This window comes from Danio rerio, chromosome 3 (genome assembly GCF_052040795.2).
Source record: "Danio rerio strain M-AB ecotype USA chromosome 3, GRCz13ab, whole genome shotgun sequence".
Lineage (NCBI taxonomy): Eukaryota > Metazoa > Chordata > Actinopteri > Cypriniformes > Danionidae > Danio > Danio rerio.
This window is the reverse complement of record NC_141023.1, coordinates 2,942,853-2,957,500: the sequence shown is the minus strand read 5'-3', so window position 1 is coordinate 2,957,500 and position 14,648 is coordinate 2,942,853. Positions and strand designations below refer to the sequence as shown.

The window sequence follows — 14,648 nt, the reverse complement described above, 5'->3', positions numbered from 1 at the left end:
GTTTTGTTTTGTGTTTACCTCATAGTTAAAGTTGTTGCACGTCCGCCGGTTCCTGCCTCAAAATGAGCGAGTTTGAGCCACTTGTACGTCCCGGAAGTGTTCAGGAAAAGCAAAAAAGCAGCGAAGAAACTCGACACAGAGGAACATTTACACCTCGCTGGCCACTAGCGTTTCGGAAGTGTTAATGCAGACCAACAGAGACAGCGCGTAGAAGAATAAATGCACAGCCACGCGTGTTGCATGCGCCGTGGGCTACGCCGGTCACCTGACGCAGAAGTATAAACCAGGCTTTAATCTGCAACTTCAAATTCTAAACACAGTTGTGTTGTTAGTTTTCTGTGTGTGCAAATTGAGAGATTCAACTGTTCACATCAGAGCTGAGTGAACATTTCTGTCTGGCATCAGCTTGGCGTGTCCCGGCTCTGACAAAAAACTTTAGTCTGATACTGATTCCTATAATGATGTTGATCAATTGCATACAGAACTAGCACTAGTCCTATGCCGATCCCTCCCCTCTATGTGCTCCCCATGCTCTCCTGTCAATACTCTCTACTGTCCTATAATAAAGGTGGAAAAACCCCGAAAAAAATAATTATAAAAAAAATAATAATAATAAACACACAAAGGAGTTTACTTTGAAGCTTTCTACCTGCAATTGACTTGATGCATTTCAGCATCCACTACATCTTCATTTTTCACTCACCTTTCAATATAGCCTGAAACTTGCCTATAGCACTTATTCATTGTTGCTCTTAGTTGTGTAAATTGCTTCCTTGTCCTCATTTGTAAGTCGCTTTGGATAAAAGCGTCTGCTAAATGACTAAATGTAAATGTAAATGTAAATAGCAATATATTGCAGAATCGACAGATAGATCGTCACCTTAGAATTATAAGGTTCTGTCTGCGTTCTGAATGATTTTGAGATATTGAGCTTTAAAGTTTTTGCATTCCATATAGCAAACAACATGTATGTAACAGTTCTCTTTCATACATTAACATGACAGAGACCCTAAGGGTTGTCTAAATGTAAAATATCAAAGTTCTCTTACATTTGCAAATTAGAGTAAATAAACCACAGTAAATGCAGATAGAACCTTCTCATTCTGAAAAGTCATTTTTCGCTTGGAATTATAAGGTTCTATCTGGCAGATCATTCATTGAAGCATTACTTTTCAAGAAATACAATCAAAAATATATATATATATATAAGTTATAAGTTACATAAGTTATACAAGTTATTTTGCTTTTTTAACATTCATTTAATCTTTTAGGATATTTTTTCTTGTTCAAATTTAACATACAAGGCTGTGCTAAATATTTTGTCCAGTGCAGATGTTAATTTTATCTAATTAATATGTTAATATTTATTAAATGTTGTGCTTTATATGAATTATTGTATCATATTTATTGAATTATATGCCCCATGAATTAAATAAAGTATTTGCCCTTCAAGGCTTGATATTAAATTTAAAGACTTTTTTAAGAAACATAAGATGACCAAATGAGTTTAATAAACACTGAAAAGTGTTTCACTGACTATATATCAGGGGCGGCCAACCCTATTCCTGGAGAGCCACCTTCCTGCAGATTTCAGTTGCTACCCATATCAAACACACCTGAGCCAATTAATTAGGACCTGAACACCACGTGATAATTACAGGCAGGTGTGTTTGAAATGGGTTGCAACTGAAATCTGCAGGAAGCTGGCTCTCCAGGAACAGGGTTGGCCAACCCTGCTATATATAAACAAATAAGTATAGTTCCCATATTTTAGCCAACATATTTTCCCCTTTCTAGCTGTGAGACATTTTTTAATATATATATTTTTTCAACAATGTAAAATGTAACATTTCATCTCAATGTCGGCTATGCGGTAGTGCAGTGGGTAGCACGATTGCCTCACAGCTAGAAAGGCACTGGTTCAAGCCTTGGCTTGATCAGTTGGCATTTCTGTGTGGAGTTTGCAGGTTCTCCCCATGTTTGCGTGGGTTTCCTTCAAGTGCTCTGGTTTCCCCAAAAGTCCAAAAGACATGAGGTACAGGTAATTGAGACAGCTAATATTGACCATAGATTATGGGTGTTTCCCAGTGATAAGTTGCAGCTGGAAGAGCATCTGCTGCATAAAACATATGCTGGATAAGTTGGCGGTTGATTCCGCTGTGGCGACACCGGATTAATAAAGGGACTAAGATGAGGCGAAAATGAATGATTGAATGAATCTCAATGTCAAGAAATGGTTTAAAATCATCACATTTACACACATCTCAATTTTGTGTGGGGCGGCAAAATTAAGTTGACTGATTTTGTCTTTCTGGTGTTTCCCACTGTCAATAGAGCAGTCCGGCAAATGACAAAAAAAGCTGATCCTAATTGGTCCTCGTGCGTGCATTAAGATGCTGATTGGCTCACAGATAGAACCTCATAGAGCCAAGCTTAAGTGCCACTTTGTAGATAAAACCTTTTTGTTTTTTAAATAAAAAGTCTTTAAATGTAAAACAACTTATAAAAAAAACATCACAATGTAAATAAGGGGTCATTTAATAAGAATATGTGAATAACTCAATTTTGACAAAAATGACAGATAGAACCTTATAATTGTAAGGTGACGAGATGTCTGTGGCTGATATATCAGTGCACCATATACCTCATCTGCTGCTCTCTCTCTCTCTCTGTAGTTCACTTCAGATATGTGGTGTTTCATCCGTTCCTGGACGAGATCTTGCTGGGGAAGATCAAAGGCTGCAGTGCAGAGGGAGTCCATGGTGAGAGACATGCACACACACAGAGAGAGAGAGATGCAAACGCAAACATAATGCCATATTTATTAATAATGTCACAACCCATGATGCTTTAGCACTGTTTAATATCAGGTCTGTTACAATCGACTTGTTAAAACTATGAAACATGCTTTCTATAATTAAAGTAGAGAAACGATTAATTAAGTTCGTGCATGTGAAATTAAAGGTGCAGTAGGTGATCTTCCACAATGCTAACAGCTTAGCAATAAATCTCTGAATCACAGTCCCTCCCCTGCCGTCCAGAGCCACGCCTTCTTAAACACGAGCACCCGTACCTTTAAGATGACAGCAGAAGATCCCTCTCTCATGTGTTAAAAGCGACTTGTGCTTGTCTGGCGGCGTGCAAGCCAAACTGACATGCGATTTCAGAGTGAATATTAGAGTTGCATGGTAAACAATATAGGGAGAGACTAGGCGGAAAAGCGCTAATTACTTGTGTTTTGTTGTTAAACTAATTAAAATCTACGTTATCGATGCTGTAAAAGGCCCCTTATGAAACTGAAAGTAGTCTTATCAATCTTTCATCGGAAGATTTTAGTAACAATTTTAGTTTTCATTTGTAACAACATCTAACGCTACATCAGCTTTGCATGAAGCTAAAATAGTTTTAAAACAGAACATCACCTGTCTAAGAGAAATCCTTCAGACATTAGCCCCTTTCACACATACATTGCTGGTAATTTTCCGGAAAGATGTGTATGTGTGAACAGGTCCTTTTTGAAAATACCGGTAAATTCGTTCTGGCTATTTTCCGGAAAGAGAAGTTGTAACATTACCGGTAATTTGCCGGAATGCTGCGCTGTGTGAATGCAGAAGGAAGATTGCTGGAAAGAGCGCATGCACGTCTAGAACGTGCTGACGTGAGACGTCTACTTTAGCCAATCAGAACAGTCAGACGCATTTACGTGCGCGCAGTTTATGAGAATAAAAGCCTTTGAATATTTTTCCAGACACATTTAGCTGCTAGATGTTCGTCAGATCACGTTTCTATGTTCCTTCTTAATGCTAACTGTGTAAATAATCATCGATAAAATGTTTATGATAATCTGTTGTTTGTTTACGCACATATCATGAACATCTCGACATGCGAAAGTGTTTCTCTATATGTTTTCATTGGAGTTGTACTCAATACTGATCCATCCGAAGAGTTTGTGATGTAGTCAAATGTTTACAAACACAAGCGCAGCCGTTTACAGCTCATTTCTGGTTAATGATGTCAGAATTTACCGGCATTTTGCGATGGATGTGTGAATGCTCTTTTCCGGAAAAATTCCGTAACGTCCTCGCATGTGTGAACTGCACTTTTTTGAATATACCGATAAAGTCGTTCCGGAAATTTTCCGGATATTTACCAGTATCGCTGTGTGAAAGGAGCTATTGTCATCCTTTTTCCAGCGTGCAAAGCTAACTCCAATATTGATGCACAAACAGTGGTCGGCAGGGCTGCATACAAACAGCTGTGCAGTTGTTCAAATCTGCATTTGCTGACAGACAGTTTGGGCTACTTTTTGGAATTATGAGAGATGTCGGTCCGACAATATTTATTTGGATGAACATTTTTAGTTTTAAGCCTTACTCAAAATATAAAAATGCATAAATACATTTAGATCATTTACTGTAATCATTACTATTAGACTGTGAAGAGACTTTCAACCAGCACAACAACAACTGCTTCTGAAGACAATCACCTACTGCACCTTTAAAATGATGTAAATATCCTGCATTACAAATAGCTATAATATCATCTATTTTTTTTCACATTCACACCTTTATCCCAATAGCTTTTAAACATTGAAACAGTGTTTGAGGAAAACAGCTTCATCATTACACTACTGGAACTGGAAAATTCAGCATTCACTGTTAAAGAGCATCAACACATCATCAGTGTGAGGTTAATAAGGTGTGTGTGTGTGTGTGTGTGTGTGTGTGTGTGTGTGTGTGTGTTCCACAGTGAGTCTGGGGTTCTTTGATGACATCCTCATTCCGCCAGAGTCGCTCCAGCAGCCGGCTAAATTGTATCCTCAATCATTATTCACACACTAACACAGACACATGCTGTTTTATAGTGTGTTTAATAACAGTTACAGCGAGGGATATTGTAAACAAGCTCTGTGATGAAGAGATATGTATATAAACGTCTGCATGATCTATTCACAGTAAGATGAACAACTGCAGGATAAAGTGGAGGTGAAGTTAGTAAGTTTGAAGCTTGTCTGATAATTAAAGTTAGTCTGACAGCAGGTCAAAGAAAACCATATCCCATGATGCCACTCGAGAGAATTCATGAATGGGTGTGAAGTAATGCAACAGACCCAAGTAGGTCATGTGATAGTCACAAATGGCGGATGCCACCTGCCAACAGCCACCTGTTTTTCCTGGCAGTCTCCTGTATTTCAGACTCATCTCCTGCCTCTTTTCCTTTTTGTATTTCTCCCAGAATTTCACACCGACCCCCAGTCCTCAGCTTTTTGGTACAGATAAGAATGGGTCAGATAAGAGAGACATGCAAAATATGTGCTGTCCTCCAGGAACGGTTGGGAAACACTGCTATAGAGAATGTTCTTTTCCTAATGGTCGTGTTATAATATTTAAATGTAGTACTTACTTGAGTAGTAGGTGATTTCGGATGCATCCGTAGCCTTAGTCAATGCACTGTACCCATGATGCATTGCTCCTGAACGTGCCGCAGTGATGAAGCGGAGCAGGTGTGGGTCTGGGAGTACGAGACGGACGAGGGCACTCATGACCTCTACATGGACCAGGGTGAGGAGATCCGCTTCCGGGTCACAGACGAGGTGTTCGTGGACACGTCTCCCAGCGGGCCGAGTGCAGATAAGGAGGCTCCAGGAACAGGAGCAGCAGCAGCGCCCCCTGCAGGAGCGGAGGATACAGCACAGCAGAAAGAGTCTCCATACACACTCATAGTAGGAGAAACACGGTCATCATGCAGATCAGTGTTCACATCACATCTGGCACATATAAAGTACACGTGACATCAACACTAAGCATACTGATTTAGTTAGCTCACACTGCTAGTTTTGAGCTGAACTATTCATCTGTGCATGTCATTAAGACAACTATATATAGTTTGCCTTTGTAATCTTTAATTGAGATCTGAAAATGCACTTCCTGTTTGTTTTTAGTTAAATTATCAGATTAGGTCTGTCTGAGGTAGTGGGCGTGGCTAACATACTTAACCACGCCCTTTCAGCTGTCGTCGATATGACAACAAACAAATGGTGAGCAGGAGGAGTCTCTTCGGAAACCCTTTTGCCCATCTTTCTGTATGAAACACCTACTGTACTACATCCGATCAGCTCACAGGAGAAAAAAACAAGCCCCGCCCACTGTTTTCTCATCTAATATTCAGTTTGTCTAGGAACTGCGTCACAATATGAATAAAAAAAAAAACAGTTGCAGCTTCTGGTTCATGCCGACTTTAACTTTAGAATCATTAAGAAACAGTTTGTAATTGGTAAAATGTGCCACAGAAAAAAACTGATGAACGTATACTCGCATTGTTATCTGAAATCATAGATATATCACTAGATATTGCATAGGGACCCTGAGCATGCGTCAATAGCGCCGCTACATTGGTACAGTGCTCCCAGGACAAATGTCATTCAACCGCACAAGTAAACACAGTGTTATTACGTGAAGATGCGGGACTTTAGCGCTGTCTACGGGTGTAGTAATGAGCAAACAAAGAAATCAAAGCACAAAGGCAGAACATTTCATAGGTAATAATACGTTTTTTTCTGTTTTTGTATGTTCTGAACTTTTGTGCTAATCAGGTAACGTTATTGATGATAACAGTCACTTACTGCATTCACCATACGGCAAAGCAGCTCCAACTCGCACTTAACACTCGGCTTATGCTAGTTTTGTTTAATAAAATTAGCAAACAATGCTAAAGAAATATGACAACGAGATGCTGCGCTGCCAGAAACTTGTATTACTTTCTGCTAACGTTAGTGAAAGAGTCGTCCGGGGGATTCATTCACAAACGAATCGCTCCCTCCGTCAGTAAGAGGAGTGAAAGCAGGAGAGGAGCTGTGTTTCAGGACATGATTAGATTAAGTTTAACAGGGAGGGTGAATAGTACATTTTTGTACACACAAACACAAGCTTTTTGTCAGGAATGCCCGTGCGGTCACTGATCCATCAATGTAGAAAAGTGATGTAAAATTATAATAAAAAAAATTACACACTAACATCCAGGAAAACTGATCATAGATATATGTGTATATGTGTATATGTGTATATCTCTGGCTTTGGATGGCCACAGTCCTCCACTGTACCTTGGTCCCGCATTCATTTCAAAGGAGCGCTACCCTGTAGCAAGATGGTGGCGCTATTGACGCATTCCGTCCAATAGACAACAATAGGCCAGGCGACATCTAATGTATATATCTATGATCTGATATAAAGGATGTCTAACCTGAGTCCTGATTTCTTCTTCTTCTGTCCTGCAGGGCTCTGTCAGTGAGCCGGGGCTCGGTCTGCTCTCCTGGTGGAACAATTAACAGCAAAACATCATCATCTTCATAATCATGATGTGTGTTATGAACTGTGAAACCTCGCTCACTCCTCCATCACCAGCTGCAGAACACTGCAGTACCCAGAGATGGATTTAGACTTCTGTCTTCGCCCTTTCTCCAGAGCTATAATGATGATTAATGAGCTGTGATCTTGCTGTTTGGGGCACTGTGATGTTCTGGTATGAGGTTTGGTTTGGTGTTCTGCAGATCCTGCTTTATTGATCAATTTAGTTTTACATGAAGCTGGGAATATTTCTGATTTAGATATTTTTCTGACTCTGATAAAAAGATTGAAGAGGTTATGTATATATGGATTTTGACGTTTGTTTTCCTGCGTTTAATAAGAAAATGCAATAATAATAAAACTAACTACACATCTGGCAGATCAGAATCTGATTTTGGATTCATTTTATTTTTGTATTTAAATTAGTTGATATATTAAACAGTTAAAGGCGGAAAATTAAGAAAAAAAATCAAGTTTCTTTAGGTTTACAGGGATTATCAGAAAGTTAATTTTTGATTCTTAAATGTCTGATTATATTTATGCCAGAAATGGTAATTTAGGGCTTTTCCCCTCAGAAAACATCAAATGTCAGAACAACATATTTTTCATTAGTTGTTTTAAAAAAACGGGTGGCGCAGTAGGTAGTGCTGTCGCCTCACAGCAAGAATGTTGCTGGTTCGAGCCTCGGCTGGGTCAGTTGGCATTTCTGTGTGGAGTTTGCATGTTCTCTCTGCGTTCGCGTGAGTTTCCTCCGGGTGCTCCGGTTTCCCCCACAGTCCAAACACATGTGCTACAGGTGAATTGGGTAAGCTAAATTGTCCGTAGTGTATGAGTGTGTATGGATGTTTCCCAGAGATGGGTTGCAGCTGGAAGGGCATCTGCTGTGTAAAAACATATGCTGGATAAGTTGGCGGTTCATTTCGCTGTGGTGACCCCAGATTAATAAAGGTCGAAAAGAAAATGAATGTTTTCACAAATCAGGGTTATTCCACCAAATACTGATTTCTAAACTCTTCTGAAATTAACACATTGGTATTAAAATTGCTTATAAACATCTGAAAATGTGGCACTTATTTTATGCCAAAAAAGCTCTAAATGGTAATGTTCAGTGCCGTGTTTAGGCATGGGCAAAATCACCCAGGGTGGCATCTTGCTGGGGAGACAAAAAAACAAGAGTGCCCCAGTAAAAGCTGATCCTGATCCCGGTCGTTTACATGCATGCCAACGATATGCCCACCTGCTAGTCGACAAAACTAAAGTTTATATAATATGAGGATGATGATACTTTGACTAAGCATGGCTATAAAGCAGAAAGGAGGGATAATGAGTCAGGGAGGCCGACTTCATAACATTAATTATTGGCCATGGGTCGTGTATAAGACAACAGATAAATAAATATATATATATCAGAATTAGTCAGAATTACTCGCCCCCTTTAAATGTTTTTTCTTTTTTTAATATTTCTCAAATGATGTTTAACAGATTCAGGAAATGTTCACAGTATGTCTGATAATAGATTTTTTCTTCTGGAGAAAGTCTTATTTGTTTTATTTTGGCTAGAATAAAAGTAGTTTTAATTTTTTTAAACACCATTTTAAGGTCAATATTATTAGCCCCTTTTAGCTAGATTTTTTTTTTCCGATAGTCTACAGAACAAACCATCATTATACAATAACTTATCTAATTACCCTAACCTGCCTAGTTAATCTAATTACCCTAGTGAAGCCTTTAAATGTCACTTTAAGCTGTATAGAAGTGTCTTGAAAAATATCTAGTCTAATATTATTTACTGTCATCATGACAAAGAGAAAATAAATCAGTTATTAGAGATGAGTTATTAAAAACTATTATGATTAGAAATGTGTTGAGAAAATCTGCTGTCTGTTAAACAGAAATTGGGGAAATAAACAGGGGGCTTATAATTCTGTCTTTAACTGTGTGTGTGTATATATATATATATATATATATATATATATATATATATATATATATATATATATATATATATATATAGTATTCTATAGAACTGTCATAATGAATATTCATGCATGTCTTAGCATATTACTCCAGTTGTCTTTATATTGTTTTTCAGTTACATTTAGGATTGATTTGTTGTTGTTTTTTTTAAATAATAGTTGTATAATAATAATTAAATAAAATTATGTATTGAGAATAAATATGTATTTATAATAATTATTTTAAATGTATATATTTAAAATATATATTCAAATATATATAAAGTCAACCACATAGTGTCTATTTTTGGGGGGATAGGGGAAGGTGGATGTTTGGGGTGGTTTCGCCCATGGGTGCCAGAACCGCCACTGATAATGTTTATTTTAAATTTGCAAGAAATGTCTTCAGTGACTTAAAATTACTTTTTTTCCTTAAACATGTGAATAAATTATAAATTCAGAGAAAGAGAACTGTGGTCCCAGGAGACCCATTGTGGAGGTACATTTTTTGCATTCAACTTAATTGCCTTTAAGAAATCCTCCTCCAGTGCTTGTACACTCTTAAAAGTGATGTGTTAAAAATTTACACAAAATATGTGTTAAACAGGTCGTAACACATTTTGTGTTACTTTGGACACATTGTGTGTTAATATTGTGCTTAACTGTTTACACAATGACTGTGTTAAACACATTTAAACAGTATGTTGGAATACAATGCATTTTTGCCTGTAGTCAAATGGCACTGTGTTATGAGTTTATGTAGTTTATTTATCATGATGGTAATATAAAATAAGCATTTGTGAGTATGTGGCTAAAAATTCTATATTTCGGGGTTTATACTGTGAATTTCTGCACGCGCATGCGCAGTGACGTTCTTTTTCAACTGACGCTCTCCCAGAGCTCTATCGGATAACGCACCTCTCTGCCTCAGGTGAGTGAAATTCATTAAAATTCGTCTACGATAGTAAATATTTCTTCCACTCTGCGTGAGAATGTTTTGTGTTAGTTGTCCAAGAAGTTATTTTTGTTACTTTTATTATGTTTTCATGTTTCGTACTCCTGATACACGGGACTTGGCAACTCTGTCATGTAACATTAACTTTAGCCGCGCAAGCTAACGCATCTGGCGCGTCTTTTGTAAAGCTGCGTTGGCACTTGGCAGAATTGTTAATAATAAGTTACATATAAGGCGAAAGACTTACCCTAAATATGTACTGCATTTTGGTGTAAGAGTTGCCGTCACTTTAAAAAGCCTCTGCGTCTCTGATACTCGAGGTAACGCTACCAGATATAATTTATGCATTTAACGTTACGTTATTATCATAAGGTTATTTAATATATAACCTTATATGAAGCTCTGCGGCAGGAATTTAAACATAAATCCCTTGTCGTTAGTTGGGTGCTTTGTACAGACACCAAATGGCGCCGAGGTGTGAGCAAATTCATAAACAATAGCTAAAATATGAAGATCTTTAATGTACTCAATTTTGCGCGCCATTTTGTGGTACCCTACTAGTCGCATACTATTTAAAAGTGTACTTTTTATTGTCATACACAGTTACAGGTGTTTGTTTTCTCATTGTGCTGTATGAATTTCTCTCTTAGGAGATGGAAGTCGAGGAACAAATTACAGTCACTCTTAACACTTCTACACCGCGTTCTTGCAACTGTCTTCATAGACAGAAAGGAAATATGGAGAAAACTATTCACAGATGGCAATGTTGGAGATCTGATAGCCTTAGTCAATCAGGTCTCAATTATCTTATGATTGAATATTGAAATTTGACAGATTTTCAAGTTTATTGACACTGATGTAAATGCAGGAGTAAAGGAGCTTGGCAAATTTCAAATATATTATATTGCAAGCAATACCCCGGACTCATTAGAAAGAAGTGTGCACTCATTACAGGTAAAACATTAATATATTTCTCCCTTTATATTACTATAGATAAACGTAAACATTTAAATAAATAAAATGTTTTGGCATTTCTTAGTGTCCTTTAACAGATTCAACTCAGACTGGCAACACAACTAGTTTGCTGACGCTGCTTGAAGAAAAGCCTCTTCAATCCTGAGAGAACATGAAGACTGTCAAAAAGTTGCTGTCAGTGTCCTTGTAGAGAAACATGGATTGTGAGTATGTGGTTTGTTTATTTCATGTAAGATGTATTTATTTGCAAATTAAATAAATTACATTTATTTAAATAAGTTATATATTAAAATAAATTCTACATTTAAAAAATATTTCAAATAAATACATTTAACAATTTATGCCAATCAATTCTGAAGTACCACTGTTTAGTCAATTTTTTGTTTGTCAATGTTTGTGTATAAGCAATTTATGCAACTGTATTTGTTTTTTACTTTTTTAGCTATCCTTCTGGTATAGAAAAGCTGGTACTAGCAAAAGAGATTCTGTCATTGTTCCCCTCAGGTGCCCTTTGGTGAAAATGAGGGACATGAGAATGTAAGAATGTTTTTACATTATAAACTGAATTTATTAGGAATGTGTATATAAGTTGCTCATTTATTTGACTTTCATTAGTTCTGTTTTTACATTACTAATGTCAGGAGGATTTTTTTTTTTGCTAGGCCATCACACAGTCGGACGGAAGCTTCAACAGAGCCAGTGGGTGTACAGTTTAAAACATCATCATTGTACACCGCAACCTTCTTCACCAAGTCCAGATGAAACCGTACCAAGTGAGTTGTTGTCTCTGATAAAGAAGATGCGACCAGACAATTTATCATCAATAAAGACTGCAATCAATCAAACCTTCAGTTACAGAAGAAGATGGATAACAACAAAATCCCTTCAAAATCTCTTGCTGAAATCTTCAAGGACTATCCCAGATTTCTTGACATGCCAGCTTTGGTAATAGACATGCTCAACTAAGACAGAACTTTACACAGACATTTATTTCATAATTGTAATATTAATATTTCTTTGTTTCTGATTTCTTTCTTTCTTTAAAGATGGACATTGAATTTTCCAAGCTCACAGATAGGAACGAAGACTTGTTTATCCAGAAAAGGGAAGAGACGATAATTCCAGAACTCAAAGAAATAGCATCTTGGAGAAGAAAATTGACATCAGACTCTTACTGAAGATGGCTGACAATCAGCATGATGGTATGAGTTTCAGCCAAAATATCTGTTGCATGTGCACACTTTTCTAAAAATAGTTTAAAAGATAAAACTTAATGTGAATATTAATATTCTATTAAAGATATTAATTTCTAATATATTTTGTTTAAATTCTTATTTTGCATGTGACCTGTATCTTCACTTCAAGATGAGCTGTTAAACTGTTAAAGATCCTTATTCATCTTCTTCCACCCACTGCCTCTGGGAGAAGTGTTGCTGGGAGTAAATGCTGTGTGACTTCTGCTGTGTCCTACCTGTTGGAGCAATTGCCGGTATAGTTTTTATTGGTTTAGCTTATGATAAATAAAATGTTTCTAATGCAGCAACATTTTCTTATGCTTTTTATTGTTTCATTCCTGAAGGCTGGTACCACCGTTACATCTTTGCTCACTGAATCCATGAAAGGGACCCTGAAGTCAGCTCAGCCGCAGTTGGTTTCTATTGGTTGTCTAGGACATGGATCCTTGTACGTGTACGTGTACTTGTAGCTGTGGCAAAGAATGACTCTTTTGCTCTTTCACTCGATCCTGAAAGCCTGACCTGTGCTGTAGACAGACTTTTCAAATTCTTCTGGCTGTGCAATCTTCAGTATCCATGCCAACTGTCTTCTGTTTTTTTTTTTTTTGAGTATATATATATACTCAAATATACTCAAGGACTATATGACCTGTCCTTGTCCCAGTCATCTTGCACACGATCAAAGGTCATGGAATTAATTGCTAAGGTGCAGTCTTGTACCTAATTGAAATAAGCATGTACACCTATCCAAAGTGTCTTTAAAATGATTTTGTAATTTGGCATTTAAGGGAAATGCATGCACTCTCTGATAGTCACAACCTAACTTTAATTTGTAGTCAAAATCGTTGCCCTAGAACATATCATAATTTAAATTCCTTTTTAAAACATCTCAACAGATCATTTTAAAATTAATTCATGCCCTTCTGAAGAGTCAAGACACACAGGGAACGAGAGTTTTAAGAGTTAAGTATTTTGATGAACATATTTTTTTTCTTCAGTGTCATCAGAACAAATCGTTTTCTCTTTGCTTTGCTGCCTGGGGACTTAATAGATTACAGACCTCTAGACATTTTGTCATTTTGTGATCAGCAGTATGTATCTCCTAAATACAAAATATTGTTTTAAACATGTTAGTGATTGAAACTTTGGTAACACTTTATAATAACTACACACTATAAATCATTTATTAAGCATTAGCAAATGGTGAATTCATTAATTTGTAAAGCGTTAACTCTACATTATAAGACATTAGCGGTTTTACAAATGCTGTATTCTTGACTTATAAGTAAATGTTTAATGTGCTTAATAATTGTACCTTCACACTTTGCTTCTGATTATTTTTTCACTACTAAATTAAGGACTGCGTTATTTACAAACCATTTGTATTTGAAAGTATGAATTATAAAAGTACAATTGTTAGGCACATTATAAATGTGCTTATAAGTCAAGAAAACAGCCTTTGTAGCTGTATTTAGAAACCCATTACTAATGTCTTATAATGTAGATTTAATGCTTAACAAATAGTGAATTAACTACTGTACTTGCTAATGCTTAATAAATAATTTATATTGTGTCGTTACTATAAAGGGTTACCTAAATGTTTGAAGTGTTTTGACTAGATTTGACAATGATTTATTTTGTTAAGACAAGCACCTTACATGTGGGTGAATGTATAATCAGTGTGCTATGGTTATTAATTTCTTTCACTAGAGAATAATTTTGAAAATGGATATGTTTCATACATATTTGACATTTTATTGGCATGCGTAACAGATACGAGTTCAATTTAATGAATACTTTTATAAAGTGAGTTTTTATATTATGTACAATGAATTGCTGTAAAACATTTGAATGCATTTGGGAAAATTAAACAGTATGTGAACAGTGTTTAATGTTTCCTGTGAGATTTTGTATATTGATTTTACATTTATAATATTTTTTACATTTAAAATTACAAAAAATGAATAGTAACACACAGTTGTGTTAAACACATACAAGAATAACACATCTGTGTGTCAACTTATGCTGCACATTAATGTGTTACATTTTATGACACATTTTGTGTGTTAAACTTAACTCAACATGTGTTGTCCCTGAGCACACTCAGGACATGTGTTGAAAATAACACATGTTGTGTTGTTTTCAACACATTCCTTTTTAGAGTGTAAATAAATGTAATTTAACT

The 14,648-nt window shown here is 36.4% G+C and overlaps 3 protein-coding genes, 1 long non-coding RNA gene and 1 pseudogene across 6 annotated transcripts in view; 3 read left to right on the top strand and 2 right to left on the bottom strand.

The window, feature by feature from the left end:
• Positions 1-5,439, bottom strand: part of tob2 (transducer of ERBB2, 2) — a 24,483-nt gene extending 19,044 nt beyond the window's left edge. For both annotated transcript variants that reach the window (XR_015480250.1, XM_087243722.1), the window contains exons 1-2: positions 5,404-5,439; positions 2,645-2,739 (exon numbers count right to left, since the gene is read on the bottom strand). The gene's annotated coding sequence lies outside the window, so the exon portion shown is untranslated. The remainder of the gene's footprint in view (positions 1-2,644; positions 2,740-5,403) is intronic.
• The window catches only part of polr3h (polymerase (RNA) III (DNA directed) polypeptide H), a 12,321-nt gene extending 4,591 nt beyond the window's left edge, over positions 1-7,730 (top strand). The window contains 4 exon segments of the mRNA NM_001002476.1: positions 2,676-2,762; positions 4,750-4,813; positions 5,488-5,722; positions 7,274-7,730. Of these exon segments, the coding sequence (NP_001002476.1) occupies positions 2,676-2,762; positions 4,750-4,813; positions 5,488-5,722; positions 7,274-7,324 (437 nt within the window). The 3' untranslated portion in view covers positions 7,325-7,730.
• Positions 1-14,648, bottom strand: part of plbd1a (phospholipase B domain containing 1a) — a 522,382-nt gene that overhangs the window by 172,881 nt on the left and 334,853 nt on the right. The window lies entirely within an intron of this gene.
• Positions 10,184-11,431, top strand: LOC147845408 (uncharacterized). The gene is made up of 4 exons (XR_015480318.1): positions 10,184-10,229; positions 10,904-11,048; positions 11,122-11,207; positions 11,293-11,431. It is a non-coding gene; the product is annotated as an uncharacterized LOC147845408 (long non-coding RNA).
• LOC147845407 (uncharacterized) lies at positions 11,805-14,350 on the top strand (annotated as a pseudogene). The gene is made up of 5 exons (XR_015481551.1): positions 11,805-11,808; positions 11,891-12,173; positions 12,275-12,436; positions 12,599-12,717; positions 12,808-14,350. The product of XR_015481551.1 is annotated as an uncharacterized LOC147845407 (transcript).